Source organism: Salvelinus alpinus, chromosome 4 (genome assembly GCF_045679555.1).
Source record: "Salvelinus alpinus chromosome 4, SLU_Salpinus.1, whole genome shotgun sequence".
Lineage (NCBI taxonomy): Eukaryota > Metazoa > Chordata > Actinopteri > Salmoniformes > Salmonidae > Salvelinus > Salvelinus alpinus.
In genome coordinates this window covers 19,459,767-19,476,475 of record NC_092089.1, presented here as the reverse complement: position 1 = coordinate 19,476,475, position 16,709 = coordinate 19,459,767, and the positions used below count along the sequence as shown (strand labels likewise).

The 16,709-nt window shown below is 45.1% G+C and overlaps 1 protein-coding gene across 1 annotated transcript; it reads right to left on the bottom strand.

The window, feature by feature from the left end:
• Positions 1-3,698: 3,698 nt before the first annotated feature.
• Positions 3,699-16,530, bottom strand: LOC139572939 (GMP reductase 1-like). The gene is made up of 9 exons (XM_071395834.1): positions 16,190-16,530; positions 14,017-14,136; positions 10,159-10,242; positions 9,551-9,724; positions 9,162-9,243; positions 6,681-6,787; positions 6,409-6,451; positions 6,054-6,213; positions 3,699-5,362 (listed from the first exon to the last, which is right to left on the bottom strand). The coding sequence occupies exons 1-9, from the start codon at positions 16,274-16,276 to the stop codon at positions 5,182-5,184; spliced, it is 1,038 nt and encodes a 345-aa protein (XP_071251935.1). The 5' UTR covers positions 16,277-16,530; the 3' UTR covers positions 3,699-5,181.
• Between the last annotated feature and the right edge of the window lie 179 nt (positions 16,531-16,709).

The following is a 16,709-nucleotide window of genomic DNA, read 5'->3' as shown; positions in this document are numbered from 1 at the left end:
CCCATAGCACGCGCCCCAGCAGGTATATCTCACTAGTCACCCCCAAAGCAAATTCCTCCTTTGGCCGCCTTTCGTTCCAGTTTTCTGCTGCCAATGACTGGAATGAACTGCAAAAATCACTGAAGCTGGAGACTCATATCTCCCTCATTAGCTTTAAGCACCAGCTGTCAGAGCAGCTCACAGATCACTTCACCTGTACATAGCCCATCAGTAATATAGTCCATCCAACTACCTCATCCCCATACTGTATTTATTTATTTATCTTGCTCCATTGCACCCCAGTATCTCTACTTGCACATTCATCTTCTGCACATCAATCATTCCAGTGTTTAACTGGTATATTGTAATTACTTCGCCACCATGGCCTATTTATTGCCTTACCTCCCTTATCTTACCTCATTTGCACACACTGTATATAGATTTTTTCTACTGTATTATTGACTGTATGTTTGTTTATTCTATGTGTAACTCTGTGCTGTTGTATGTGTCGAACTGCTTTGCTTTATTCTTGGCCAGGAAGCAGTTGTAAATGAGAACTTGTTCTCAACTAGCCTACCTGGTTAAATAAAGGTGAAATAAATAAAAAACCCGATGGTCACCCTGACAGAGCTCCAGAGTTCCTCTGTGGAGATGGAAGAACCTTCCAGAAGGACATCCATCTCTGCAGCACTCCACCAATCAGGCCTTTATGGTAGACTGGCCAGACGTAAGCCACTCCTCAGTAAAAGGCACATGACAGCCCGCTTGGAGTTTGCCAAAAGGCACCTAAAGGACTCTGACCATGAGAAACATGATGAAACCAAGATTAAACTTGTTGGCCTGAATGCCAAATGTCACGTCTGGAGGAAACTTGGTACCATCCCTACGGGGAAGCATGGTGGTGGCAGCATCATGCTGTGGGGATGTTTTTCAGCAGCAGGGACTGGGAGGCAAGTCAGGATCGAGGGAAAGATGAACGGAGCAAAGTACAGGGAGATCTTTGATGAAACCCTGCTCCAGAGTGCTCAGGACCTTAGACTGGGGCGAAGGTTCACCTTCCAACAGGACAACAACCCTAAGCACACAGCATAGACAATGCAGGAGTGGCTTCGGGACAAGTCTCTGAATGTCCTTGAGTGGCCCAGCCAGAGCCTGGACTTGAACCCGATCGAACATCTCTGGAGAGACCTGTAAATAGCTGTGCAGCAACGCACACCATCCAACCTGACAGAGCTTGAGACGATCTGCAGAGAAGAATGGGAGAAACTCCACAAATACAGGTGTGCCAAGCTTGTAGCGTCATACCCAAGAAGACTTGATGCGGTAATCGCTGCCAAAGGTGCTTCAAAAAAGTACTGAGTAAAGGGTCTGAATACTTATGTAAATGTGATATTTCTGTTTTTATTTTTATAAATTAGCAAAAAAAAACAAAAAAACAGTTTTGTTTTGTCATTATGGCGTGTTGTGTGTAGATTGATTGAAAATTTGGAAAAAGTCAAGGGGTCTGAACACTTTCCGTAGACACTGTATGATGCAATCATTTTGGTTTACAGAAATGTGGGTGCGTCTGATTTTGTTATAGGCCATATTCCAGAAAGTGAATTCAAAGAGTAATGATATTGATTTGAACATCAACCAATGTCTACAGGACAGGGTTGGTAGTATCTTTGATAGACAGGCTGTGTCCCAAATGGCACCCTTTTTCCTATATAGTGCACTAACTTTGGGCTCTGGTCAGATGTAGTGCACTATAAAGCGAAGAGGGTGCCGTTTGGGACGCATACTTTGTGATTTAATGTCTACATTCCCTTGTTTTCGATTTACTGTTGTAAGTTACCTGATAGCTTCATGCAAGTTACCTGATAGCTTCATATTGTAGTAAGTTACCTGATAGTTTCATGCTGTTGTAAGTTACCTGATGGCTTCTCCTGCAGTGAGTTCTACTTCACCTTTTATCGGGGGCTTTCTGTGGTTCTTCTGGATGTTATACAACGTTTTACAGTGGTTCTTCTGGACGTTATACAACGTTTTACAGTGGTTCTTCTGGATGTTATACAACGTTTTACAGTGGTTCTTCTGGACGTTATACAACGTTTTACAGTGGTTCTTCTGGACGTTATACAACGTTTTACAGTGGTTCTTCTGGATGTTATACAACGTTTTACAGTGGTTCTTCTGGACGTTATACAACATTTTACAGTGGTTCTTCTGGACGTTATACAACATTTTACAGTGGTTCTTCTGGATGTTATACAACGTTTTACAGTGGTTCTTCTGGACGTTATACAATGTTTTAGGTGGTGGAGGGAGAGCCACTGACATTGAACTACAGGTATAGTGAACCTGTCCAATTAACTTAGTTGTAATTGTGTTGTATGTGTTGTATGTGCAACACCTGAATTATAGGTTTGTGTTTTTCCATGTTAAATCATTACAGCCCAATGACCCTCTAAAATGTCTCTGATTCACTTTCATCAGTTATTTGTATGAATGACATCCCATGTAAAACTCAGACTTCAACTTGCAATATGTCACCTGAGAATACATTGTATCTTCACGTGACATGAATCATTAAAATGTATATTTTCATACTTTTAATTCAGGCAAATCAGAGTAATCATGGTACTATCAAGTGAAGAAGCTAGAGTCAAGATCATCAGTGATTGTGGACCAGTGCCATTGGTTCAGCAGTGGACCAGTGCCATTGGTTCAGCAGTGGACCAGTGCCATTGGTTCAACAGTGGACCAGTGCCATTGGTTCAGCAGTGGACCAGTGCCATTGGTTCAGCAGTGGACCAGTGCCATTGGTTCAGCAGTGGACCAGTGCCATTGGTTCAGCAGTGGACCAGTGCCATTGGTTCAGCAGTGGACCAGTGCCATTGGTTCAACAGTGGACCAGTGCCATTGGTTCAGCAGTGGACCAGTGCCATTGGTTCAGCAGTGGACCAGTGCCATTGGTTCAGCAGTGGATGAACCTGTGCACATGCATGTGGACATTTCTCTACATTCTGTAACTACCTGGCCTCACTACCCACTCATGTGTACCCAACTTACTTTAGACTGAATTCACACAGGTGTCTCTCTCTTTTCTTTCAATTTAAAATTATATTATTTAAAAAATGTCTTATAGCCAAAATAAAGTAGTTTACAGAACTCAGGAATTGTGTGTGTGTGTGTGTGTGTGTGTGTGTGTGTGTGTGTGTGTGTGTGTGTGTGTGTGTGTGTGTGTGTGTGTGTGTGTGTGTGTGTGTGTGTGTGTGTGTGTGTGTGTGTGTGTGTGTGTGTGTGTGTGTGTGTGTGATTATCATAAAACTGTTTATCATCAAAGAAAGCAATTGGATATTTTCAAATTCATTGAGAGAGAGAGGAGGGAGAGAGAGGAGGGGGAGAGGGAGACAGAGAATAGAATGAATAGAGATTATTAGACTGTTGTTTGCATCTTGCCAATAATCAGGTGAACTGGCAGAGAAACAGACGCCGCCCATTGACTGTTTTCCCCTGAGATATGTATGTGCTAAAATATAAACATTGTTGTAGATATTATACAAAATAGGATCATTGTTATTATTGTACAATCTGTAATTTAAAAAATGTTCATGCATTGGTCCGCAACCCCAAAAAAAGGTTGTGAAATAACTTTTCTGTGTACCTCATATGTAAGATACATTTATGTACAACAGGAAACAGGAAACAAGAGGAATAGAAGACTTCAAAGTTGCTTTTCTAACTGTGGTATTACGGTTTAATTTGTAGGATATACTCCAATATGTTCTGTATGATCTATGGTCTCTTTCTTAGGAGAGTTTTTGCAGGTTTATGGACAAAATATTTCAGTTGTAATTTTTTTAAACATTTAATTTAGATTTGAACAAATTTCTTTAAAGAAACACAAAAGAACATGAACAAATGTATTGTCTCTGTATTTATCAGAATAATAAATAACAGAGTCAACTGAAATCCTGTCTTTCAACTGGCTCGACTGTCTTTCATCCATCTTTCAAGAGGAGCAACAGAGCACCTGCTTACTCTAGTGCTCTGTTATTCCAGCCTGCTCTCATAGACTACACGTAACATAATCTAGCACTCTGTTTTTTCCAGCCTGGTCTCATAGACTACACGTAACATACTCTAGTGCTCTGTTTTTCCAGCCTGGTCTCATAGACTACACGTAACATACTCTAGTGCTCTGTTTTTCCAGCCTGGTCTCATAGACTACACGTAACATACTCTAGTGCTCTGTTTTTTCCATCATGGTCTCATAGACTACACGTAACATACTCTAGTGCTCTGTTTTTTTCCAGCCTGGTCTCATAGACTACACGTAACATACTCTAGCACTCAGTTTTTTCCAGCCTGGTCTCATAGACTACACGTAACATACTCTAGCACTCTGTTTTTCCAGCCTGGTCTCAGACTACACGTAACATAGTAAATGTAAATACAAATTCTGAAACACTCAATTTAGTATGATATGTTACATTTGGTATGGTTACATAAGACAGAAGGTTACTTAAGACAAAAAACAAAAGTAGGGTGGTTGGACAGGGTGGATGGGTAGGTGTAAAACATGAACATCAAGCAACCCAAAGGCTGTGTGTTTGAATAACATCACAGACAATTTGATCATTTTAGCGAATTAGCAACTTTGAAACTACTTAACAATTTTTTGCAACTAATTTTTTGCAACTACATCCCCTAACCCTAACCTTAACCTAACTCCTAACCTTAACCCCTAACCTGGCTAACATTAGCCACCTAGCTAACATTAGCGTTAGCCACCTAGACACCTCGATAACCTTAGCCTCAACAAATTAGAATTCATAACATATCATACGTTTTGCAAATTCGTAACATATTGTACGAATTATAATTCGTAACATATCCGACGAAATGGAAGATGGACACCCACAAATGAATACCATGCCAAGCGTTACATATCATACTAATTGGAGTGTCACGGATATAAGTTTACTATGTTACGTTTACCCCTGAGTCCAGGTTGGTATTTCTCTCTGTTTCTCCTCTTTCTGTCTACTGTGTACAGGGAAAGTAACTGATGCATTTACATAAATATTGTTGTAGATTCACACTTTTACATTTTAAATGAAATCAGCACAATTGAAATCAGGCATTAGGATGTGAAGTTCTAAACAGCCACAAGAAAGATCATGTCTGTCTGTCCGTCCCTCCGTCTATTTACTACTATGTGAACATGTGGCTGGCCTGCTGTGTGACTCTGATAAAGGTGGTCCTGCGACTGAGCTCCTTCAGTTTGGCAGCTCCTACGTAGGTGCAGGTGGAGCGCAGACCACCCAGAATGTCCCTGATGGTGGCCTCTACATCCCCCCTGTACGGTACCTCCACCGTCCTGCCCTCTGACGCTCTGCAGGAGGAGGAGGAGAGGGGTATGGAGGGATTGAGGAAGAGGGGAAAACGTGTCAATAAATCTATGGTCTTTCCATTGGGTTGATCAGGCACATTGATTTCTTAGTCTTCGACATCATCAACAGTTTTGTACTAAATAGACTAGAGATAACTACTAAATTAACATTTTGTGAAGAAAATGTGTGTTCTTGCTTGTAAGTTAGTTAGCTATAAAAACTGAAAGGATACTGTATTTATATAGTGTGGGCGGAAGGTAGTCTAGGGCAGGGGTTCCCAACCAGGGGTACAAGGACCCCCGGGGGTACTAGAGAAGACTCATGAGACCATAGGCCTCCTGGTAAAATGCACGAGGAGGTACTTCAGGGGTACTCCAGGCAGAGCTAAATTCAGTTGGTGGCACAGTAACCGAAGAAGGCTGGGAACCACTGGCCTAGCAGTTAGATCATTGGGCCATTAACCGTAAGGTTGCTACTTTGAAGCCCCGCCCCCCCGGCAAGGTGAAAACAATCTGCTGAAGGGCCCTTGAGCAAGGCCCTTAACACTAATTTCTCCAGGGCCCTGGCTGTGACCTCACTCTCCGATGGCGTCTCAGGGAGAGTGGGATATGCCCCCCCCAAAAATAAAAAATTCCAATTCACATGTGTAAAACAGGACAGATATAAGCACCCAACAAATGAGTATTATTTGACCTGTACTCTGCCACTCCCCCGACATGTTTCTTCATGGCCGTGTCAGAGCTCATCCCATAGAACAGCTTGACCTTTCTGCCATTCTTCTCAATGACCTCCCCGGCACACTGGTCGTGGCCAGCCAGCATACCCCCCAGCATCACAAAATCAGCTCCAGCGCCTAGAATCACACACACACACACAACCCTGTTGAGAGAGGGGCGGGCAAGGCAGTATCTTTGAGTGACACAACACAATGCATGCGTTCCAAATGCATCCTATTACCAATATAGTGCACTACTATGACCAGGCCCTATAGAGAATAGGACACACACAATGTCACTATGATAGTATGATTTATCAAACCAGGACTCACCAAATGCCTTAGCCACATCGCCAGGACAGCTGCAGCCGCCATCCTGGTGAGATAAAACAAAACATATTGAGCAAACATTGTGGAACGTTCAGTGGTTTAATCTCTCAAAGGGAAAGCCAGGCGTAACCCGAGCTCCAGCACCTTTAACCCCTGGGTTCGTTCAGATAGAAATGTTGTGTAGATACATGTATTGTGCAGGTGCGTTGCACCCTCCTGAATATGACCCAAGAGGTCAGAATGTCAGAAGGTTCTTGAGGTCAGAGGTCACTCACTGAGATGATGTGACCCTTCAGGCCGTGGGCGGAGTCTGCACACTCGATGACAGCACTGAGCTGGGGGTATCCCACTCCCGTCTTAATACGCGTCGTACACACAGAACCTAGAGGGGAATCATGACGTGGCAGTTTGTCAGGAGCTGAATGCACTCAGCTGAAGTATGTTTCTCTCTTGAAGGGAGCCCTGGTGAACTCATGACTCCATATAGTGCTCTACTTATAGTGCACTATGTAGGGAAGAGGGTGCTAGAGTAACAGACAGAGTAACATAGTAACATAGAGTAACAGACAAAGTAACAGACAAAGTAACAGAGTAACATAGAGTAACAGGGTAACAGACAGAGCAACCGACATAGTAACAGACAGAGTAACAGAGTAACATAGAGTAACAGGGTAACAGACAGAGCAACAGACATAGTAACAGACAGAGTAACCGATGGAGTAACAGACGGTGTAACTGACATAGTAGCAGAGTAACCGACAGAGTAACAGAGCAACAGACAGAGTAACAGACAGAGTACCAGAGTAACAGACAGAGTACCAGAGTAACAGACAGAGTAACAGAGTAACAGACAGAGTACCAGAGAGTAACAGACAGAGTACCAGAGTAACAGACAGAGTACCAGAGTAACAGACAGAGTACCAGAGAGTAACAGACAGAGTACCAGAGAGTAACAGACAGAGTACCAGAGTAACAAACAGAGTACCAGAGAGTAACAAACAGAGTAACAGACAGAGTAACAGAGTAACAGACAGAGTAACAGAGTAACAGACAGAGTAGCAGAGTAACAGACAGAGTACCAGAGAGTAACAGACAGAGTAACAGAGAGTAACAGCCAGAGTGCCAGAGAGTAACAGACAGAGTACCAGAGAGTAACAGACAGAGTACCAGAGAGTAACAGACAGAGTACCAGAGAGTAACAGACAGAGTACCAGAGAGTAACGGACAGAGTAATAGAGTAACAGACAGAGTACCAGAGAGTAACAGACAGAGTACCAGAGAGTAACAGACAGAGTACCAGAGAGTAACAGACAGAGTAACAGAGAGTAACAGCCAGAGTGCCAGAGAGTAACAGCCAGAGTACCAGAGAGTAACAGACAGAGTAACAGAGAGTAACAGCCAGAGTGCCAGAGAGTAACAGACAGAGTACCAGAGAGTAACAGACAGAGTACCAGAGAGTAACAGACAGAGTACCAGAGAGTAACAGACAGAGTAACAGAGAGTAACGGACAGAGTAATAGAGAGTACCAGACAGAGTAATAGAGAGAGTACCAGAGAGTAACAGACAGAGTACTAGAGAGTAACAGACAGAGTGATAGAGTAACATAGCAACAGACAGAGTAACATAGTAACAGACAGAGTAACAGACATGGTAACAGAGTAACAGCCAGAGTAACAGAGCAACAGCCAGAGTAACAGACAGAGTAACAGACAGAGTAACAGAGTAACAGCCGGAGTAACATACAGAGTAACAGACAGAGTAACAGACAGAGTAACAGAGTAACAGCCGGAGTAACATACAGAGTAACAGAGTAACAGACAGAGTACCAGACAGAGTAACAGAGTAACAGAGTAACATATGTAGTACCAGACAGAGTAACAGAGTAACAGATGGAGTACCAGACAGAGTAACAGAGTAACATACAGAGTAACAGACAGAGTAACAGAGTAACAGATGGAGTACCAGAGTAACAGAGTAACATACAGAGTACCAGACAGAGTAACAGAGTAACAGAGTAACAGATGGAGTACCAGACAGAGTAACAGAGTAACAGATGGAGTACCAGACAGAGTAACAGAGTAACATACAGAGTAACAGACAGAGTAACAGAGTAACAGATGGAGTACCAGAGTAACAGAGTAACATACAGAGTACCAGACAGAGTAACAGAGTAACAGAGTAACATACAGAGTACCAGAGTAACAGAGTAACATACAGAGTAACAGATGGAGTACCAGACAGAGTAACAGAGTAACAGATGGAGTACCAGACAGAGTAACAGAGTAACAGATGGAGTACCAGACAGAGTAACAGAGTAACAGATGGAGTACCAGACAGAGTAACAGAGTAACAGATGGAGTACCAGACAGAGTAACAGAGTAACAGATGGAGTACCAGACAGAGTAACAGAGTAACAGATGGAGTACCAGACAGAGTAACAGAGTAACAGATGGAGTACCAGACAGAGTAACAGAGTAACAGATGGAGTACCAGACAGAGTAACAGAGTAACATACAGAGTAACAGACAGAGTAACAGAGTAACAGATGGAGTACCAGACAGAGTAACAGAGTAACAGATGGAGTACCAGACAGAGTAACAGAGTAACAGATGGAGTACCAGACAGAGTAACAGAGTAACAGATGGAGTACCAGAGTAACAGAGTAACATACAGAGTAACAGACAGAGTAACAGAGTACCAGAGTAACATACAGAGTAACAGACAGAGTAACAGAGTACCAGAGTAACAGACCCACCTGGCCCAATACCCACTTTAATGATGTCAGCTCCTGCCAGGATCAGCTCCTCCACCATCTCTCCTGTCACCACGTTGCCAGCCTGACCACAGTTAGAGACACACAGACAGAGACACAGACAGACACACAGACAGACACACAGACAGACAGACACACAGACAGACACACAGGCAGACACACAGGCAGACACACAGGCAGACACACAGGCAGACATAGTCATAGCATTTAGAATCCCTATACAGCTACCAAACCAACTAACTACCAAACAGGTGATAGTTTAACATTGCATGGCACATCACATTGCACATATTTGCAGTAATTAAAACGACATAAGCAAATGAAGTCTTCAAAAGCTGTTCAGCTGTGTTAACTTGATGGAAAAGCCTCACCATGATAGTGTGTTGGGGAAACCTCCCCCTGACGGTTTTGACAAACTCCACAAAGTGTTCAGAGTAGCCGTTGGCCACGTCCAGACAGATGAATCTGATGTCAGAGACGGTCTCCAGGACGCTGCACAGCTTCTCCAGGTCGGCTTGACCGCTGCCTGAGCTGACCGCTACGTGCTGAGGGGGACGGGGCAGCAGTGTGAGAGAACAACCAGGGTTGGAAGGATGGAGGTGCTACCGTAGAAATAGAATCCTTAGAACGGGTCTGGAGCCTCTGACCACGGCAATTTGACTGGTAAACTCATGGGGGAAACTCAAAATGGCTACCAGTGCGCACACATTATGGCATCATTGACTTGTAAAGGGGTGGCTGTTCTAGCGATTATACTTCTATGGGTGCTACTATAAGCACTCCCATAACAAATCAGAGCACTAGTCCTTATAAGCATTGGAAACATTACCATGGGCCACCCACTATTTCCATAACAACTCCTGAATTCAATACATTATTCAAACCCTGAGGACACCACTGTTGCATGGGGTCATGAAAATGCTGCGTGAAGACAATTCTAGCTGTCCTCCAAACATTGTTGTCGAGGATTATTACAAACCTCCAAACATTCTGGAAACTTGGCTGCAAAAGCCTTCCACTCCTCCACAGTGTAGTGCTTCTGCATGGCGGTGAAGAGAGTTTGCTAGAGGAGAATGTAGAGAAACAAGAATGGAAATTCACAGCGTTACTTAGTCCTCTGGCAACTGACCTTTCACATGTCATCACCCTGGCAACCCTTTCACAGGTCATCACCCCGGCTACCCTTTCACAGGTCATCACCCTGTCAACCCTTTCACAGGTCATGACCCCGGCTACCCTTTCACAGGTCATCACCCCGGCTACCCTTTCACAGGTCATCACCCTGGCAACCCTTTCACAGGTCATCACCCCGGCTACCCTTTCACAGGTCATCACCCTGTCAACCCTTTCACAGGTCATCAGGTTGTCAAGACTTCACTGAAGCAGACCTGGGGATGACTGGACTTGTTGTTGTTGTTGTTGACAGAGAAACAACAGAACCACTGGAGTTTTTCCTGGTCTGATCACGTGGTCAGTAGTAACTCCCTGATCCTTACCATGGCATGTGTCCTGGTCTGATCACGTGGTCAGTAGTAACTCCCTGATCCTTACCATGGCATGTGTCCTGGTCTGATCACGTGGTCAGTAGTAACTCCCTGATCCTTACCATGGCATGTGTCCAGGTCTGATTACGTGGTCAGTAGTAACTCCCTGATCCTTACCATGGCATGTGTCCAGGTCTGATCACGTGGTCAGTAGTAACTCCCTGATCCTTACCATGGCATGTGTCCTGGTCTGATCACGTGGTCAGTAGTAACTCCCTGATCCTTACCATGGCATGTGTCCAGGTCTGATCACGTGGTCAGTAGTAACTCCCTGATCCTTACCATGGCATGTGTCCTGGTCTGATCACGTGGTCAGTAGTAACTCCCTGATCCTTACCATGGCATGTGTCCAGGTCTGATCACGTGGTCAGTAGTAACTCCCTGATCCTTACCATGGCATGTGTCCAGGTCTGATCACGTGGTCAGTAGTAACTCCCTGATCCTTACCATGGCATGTGTCCAGGTCTGATCACGTGGTCAGTAGTAACTCCCTGATCCTTACCATGGCATGTGTCCAGGTCTGATCACGTGGTCAGTAGTAACTCCCTGATCCTTACCATGGCATGTGTCCAGGTCTGATCACGTGGTCAGTAGTAACTCCCTGATCCTTACCATGGCATGTGTCCAGGTCTGATCACGTGGTCAGTAGTAACTCCCTGATCCTTACCATGGCATGTGTCCAGGTCTGATCACGTGGTCAGTAGTAACTCCCTGATCCTTACCATGGCATGTGTCCAGGTCTGATCACGTGGTCAGTAGTAACTCCCTGATCCTTACCATGGCATGTGTCCAGGTCTGATCACGTGGTCAGTAGTAACTCCCTGATCCTTACCATGGCATGTGTCCAGGTCTGATCACGTGGTCAGTAGTAACTCCCTGATCCTTACCATGGCATGTGTCCAGCAGTGTTTCTAATGACCACACCAGGTGTGTGTCTCATATGGCAACTCCAACACCATTATTAAGTTTGCTGATGACACAACAGAGGTAGGCCTGATCACCAACAACGATGAGACAGCCTATAGGGAGGAGGTCAGAGACCTGATCGTGTGGTGCAAGGACAACAACCTCTCCCTCAACGTGACCAAGACAAAGGAGATGATTGTGGACTACAGGAAAAGGAGGACTGAGCACGCTCCCATTCTCATCGACGGGGCTGTAGTGGAGCAGGTTGAGAGCTTCAAGTTCCTTGGCGTCATCACCAACAAACTAACATGGCTCAAGCACACCAAGACAGTTGTGAAGAGGGCATGAAAAAAACGTATTCCCCCTCAGGAGACTGAAAAGATTTGGCATGGGTCCTCAGATCCTCAAAAGGTTTTACAGCTGCACCATCGAGAGCATCCTGATGGGTTGTATCACTGCCTGGTATGGCAACAGCTTGGCCTCCGACTGCAAGGCACTACAGAGTGTAGTGCGAACGGCCCAGTACATCACTGGGGCCAAGATTCCTGCCATCCAGGATCTCTATACCAGGTGTGGTCAGAGGAAGGCCCTAAAAATTGCCAGCCACTCTATTCATAGACTGTTCTCTCTGCTACCGCACGGCAAGCGGTACCGGAGCGCAAAGTCTAGGTCCAAGCGGCTCCTAAATTGCTTCTATGCCCAAGCCATGAAACTCCTGACCAGCTAATCAAATGGCTATCCAGACTATTTGAAAATCAATTTGATTTGACTATTGACCAGAGCCCTGTGGGAATAGGGTGCTGTTTGGGAATAGGGTGCCGTTTGGGAATAGGGTGCTGTTTGGGAATAGGGTGCCATTTGGGAATAGAGTGCCATTTGGGAATAGGGTGCCATTTGGGAATAGGGTGCCATCATTTGGGAATAGGGTGCCATTTGGGAATAGGGTGCCGTCATTTGGGAATAGGGTGCCGTTTGGGAATAGGGTGCCGTTTGGGAATAGGGTGCCGTTTGGGAATAGGGTGCCATTTGGGAGTAGAGTGCCATTTGGGAGTAGAGTGCCATTTGGGAATAGGGTGCCGTTTGGGAATAAGGTGCCATTTGGGAATAAGGTGCCATTTGGGAATAGAGTGCCATTTGGGAATAAGGTGCCATTTGGGAATAAGGTGCCATTTGGGAGTAGGGTGGCATTTGGGAATAGAGTGCCATTTGGGAATAAGGTGCCATGTGGGAGTAGAGTGCCATTTGGGAATAGAGTGCCATTTGGGAATAGAGTGCCATTTGGGAATAGAGTGCCATTTGGGAATAAGGTGCCATTTGGGAATAGGGTGGCATTTGGGAATAGAGTGCCATTTGGGAATAAGGTGCCATTTGGGAGTAGAGTGCCATTTGGGAATAGAGTGCCGTTTGGGAATAGAGTGCCATTTGGGAATAAGGTGCCGTTTGGGAATAGGGTGGCATTTGGGAATAGAGTGCCATTTGGGAATAAGGTGCCATTTGGGAGTAGAGTGCCATTTGGGAATAGAGTGCCATTTGGGAATAGAGTGCCATTTGGGAATAGAGTGCCATTTGGGAATAGAGTGCCATTTGGGAATAGAGTGCCATTTGGGAATAGAGTGCCATTTGGGAATAAGGTGCCATTTGGGAATAAGGTGCCATTTGGGAATAGAGTGCCATTTGGGAATAAGGTGCCATTTGGGAATAAGGTGCCATTTGGGAGTAGAGTGCCATTTGGGAGTAGAGTGCCATTTGGGAATAGAGTGCCATTTGGGAATAGGGTGCCGTCATTTGGGAATAGGGTGCCGTCATTTGGGAATAGGGTGCCGTTTGGGAATAAGGTGCCATTTGGGAATAAGGTGCCATTTGGGAATAGAGTGCCATTTGGGAATAAGGTGCCATTTGGGAATAAGGTGCCATTTGGGAGTAGAGTGCCATTTGGGAGTAGAGTGCCATTTGGGAATAGAGTGCCATTTGGGAATAGGGTGCCGTCATTTGGGAATAGGGTGCCGTCATTTGGGAATAGGGTGCCGTTTGGGAATAAGGAGCCATTTGGGAATAAGGTGCCATTTGGGAATAGAGTGCCATTTGGGAGTAGAGTGCCGTTTGGGAATAGAGTGCCATTTGGGAATAGGGTGCCATTTGGGAGTAGAGTGCCATTTGGGAATAAGGTGCCATTTGGGAGTAGAGTGCCATTTGGGAGTAGAGTGCCATTTGGGAATAAGGTGCCATTTGGGAATAAGGTGCCATTTGGGAGTAGAGTGCCATTTGGGAGTAGAGTGCCATTTGGGAGTAGAGTGCCATTTGGGAGTAGAGTGCCATTTGGGAATAGGGTGCCATTTGGGAGTAGAGTGCCATTTGGAATGCACAATCCCAAACGGTACAGTGCTTACCTTGCTGAGGACCTGTGCCATCTCAAAGGTGCCCGTGGTGTCCATGTTGGCAGCGATGATGGGGGTGCCATGGTAACTCTTCTTGGAATTACGGAACGTGAACGTCCTCCGTAGGTCCACCTGTGAGGAGGGGAGCACAGTAACAATAAATAATCATAGTGTATCCCAAATGGGACCCTATTCCCTATATAGTGCACTACTTCTGACCAGAGCCCTATGTGCACTACATAGGGAACAGAGGGTGCCATTTGGGATGCAAGCCAATAAATCACACATTTTATTCATGAACGCCTTTCGAAACACCAAAAGGTACATCATATTCATGTTCATATTTCTCCCCGAGACGTCTCTCCATCCGGGATAACATGTATGACAATGGTGGCAACAGATAACCTATTATCCATCCTTCAATCTAATTCAATGACTAATCAACGAACCAATGGCTGCTAGTGAGTGTATGGCCGTATGCTAAAAGCATAATATTGTGCCAACTACAGTAAAACGACACATAAACAAAAAACCTTGATCTCAATCCTCTGATGATGATGTCTCATTGTTTCCTCAGCCTGCCTCAGCCTGCCTGGGTTCATCATGAATCAGCCTGAGCATCAGCCTGCCTGGGTTCACCATACATCAGCCTGAATCAGCCTGCCTGGGTTCACCATACATCAGCCTGAATCAGCCTGAATGGGTTCATTATGAATCACCCTGAGCCTCAGCCTGCCTGGGTTAATCAGAATCAGTCTGAACCTCAGCCTGCCTGGGTTCATCGTGAATCAGCCTGAATCAGCCTGTCTGGGTTCACCCTGAATCAGCCTGTCTGGGTTAATCATAAAAAAATAAGCAAATAGAACTTCAGATGTAGGACAGAACAGATTAACAGTGTCTCTGTCTACGTCCCAAATGGCACCCTATTCCCTATGTAGTACTCTACCTTTGAGAGCCCTATGGTGCATTATATAGGGAATAGGGTGCCATTTGGGATGCACCCTCAGTGTCCCCCTATAGGCCCTGGTCAAAAGAAGTGCACTATATAGGGAATATAGTGCCATATGGGAATACGGTGCAAGCCTGATTCTCTCATGTCATGTTCTGTAAAAATATATATATATAAAATAGAAACACCCACAAATCTAGTTGTTTCAACCAATCATTATTCAGTAACTGTTTCCAAAGCCTTGTTTCAGTTTCAAAGTGTTACCTGAACTTTGTTAGTAGGCCCAACAAAAGCTCTAATATGAGAAAACGGAGGGAAAAAATTCAGCCAACTTAAAGAGATGGGTTTGCTCTATTTGTCTCATATGTTCATTCAACTATAAGTTATTATTTTTGGTATCTTACCTGAAAAAAAGCCTGCGGAACAGCCACAAATGTCCTAATAACGGCCTGTGGATTGTTGTCAACAATGAGGCATATTCCATTTAGTTAGCGTTTAACGCAGTGTGTCATGTATCATATCACGCCGTGTCATGTGTCATATCACGCCATTTCATGTGTCATATCACGCCATTTCATGTCTCTTGTCATGTCTCTCATGTCATTACATAGCGGTATAGGTGTTGACAGGTGCTAGCCAGGCAGAACATTGTGAACTCTGTGCCAGGCAGGCAGTGGGAGAAGGCACAAATAGACACACACACATTGACGTTTGCACACACACACACACACACACACACAAAGACCAACATGCAGAGTCAAACACACACACACACAAGCATGCACGCACAGGCACACACACGCACATACAAGCCCTGCTTATGGGAAGGTGACCTCCACACACACACGCACATTCCAGCCCTGCTATGGGAAGGTGACCTCCACACACACACAGGGGAGGTTACTGTGTTCTGCTGTAGCAGGCTAAGGAACCATAGAGTATGTTCTACACAGATATCCTCTACGTCACCAGTTCTAGATGGAATCCTATGGTATCGCTTTCACCACTGACCCTCCACAACTGACCAACCCAACACAGCTGGCTTGGGCTAGTTAGTATGTCATTTGTGATTTAACGCAGATTTGACCATTGTACATAAGACTTAATGTTCTTGGCCCCCTTGGGAGTCCACCATGGATCCACCTTTCACGTTTCTGTGCTAACGAGGCAAAACTCATTAGACATCTACAACAGCAGCTATAAAGGCTGGTTTATAATACCCCATCCTCTCCTTACCTCTGACCTGCTCTTCAGGCTGCTTCTCTTGGGTCTGAACAGGACATCTTTAAAGTCCAGCTTCACATCCACGTCTATCCTGGGCATGATGGCCTGTCACCTCCGGGATGGTCCAATCCCTGTCCCAGTCCAATAAATCAGTAATTCTATAAATCACTAGATCAACATAGAGCCTGTGATCTGGTCTGCTGAGACCCAGACAGTAGCCAACCCTGAACCTCCAGATGCATCAAGTATTTATAGCATGCTAACAGGCACTCCTCTCCCAGCAGCACAAGCACCTATGGCTTTATTTGGCCTGCCCTCCTCTCTCTCTCTCTCTCACACAGATAATTGAGAGCAGTGCAGAGGGAGGCAGCCGCAGTTGCAGCACTAGTCGTAGTGGTATTGTCACTGGCCATCTGACACACATTCATGTCAGATGGACCTATCACTGCAGAGAACAGCACAGCTGCTGACAGAACCAGGAAGTGCTGGAGTCAGTCAACATCTTCAGAGGGGATGGGGTGAGGTATATACA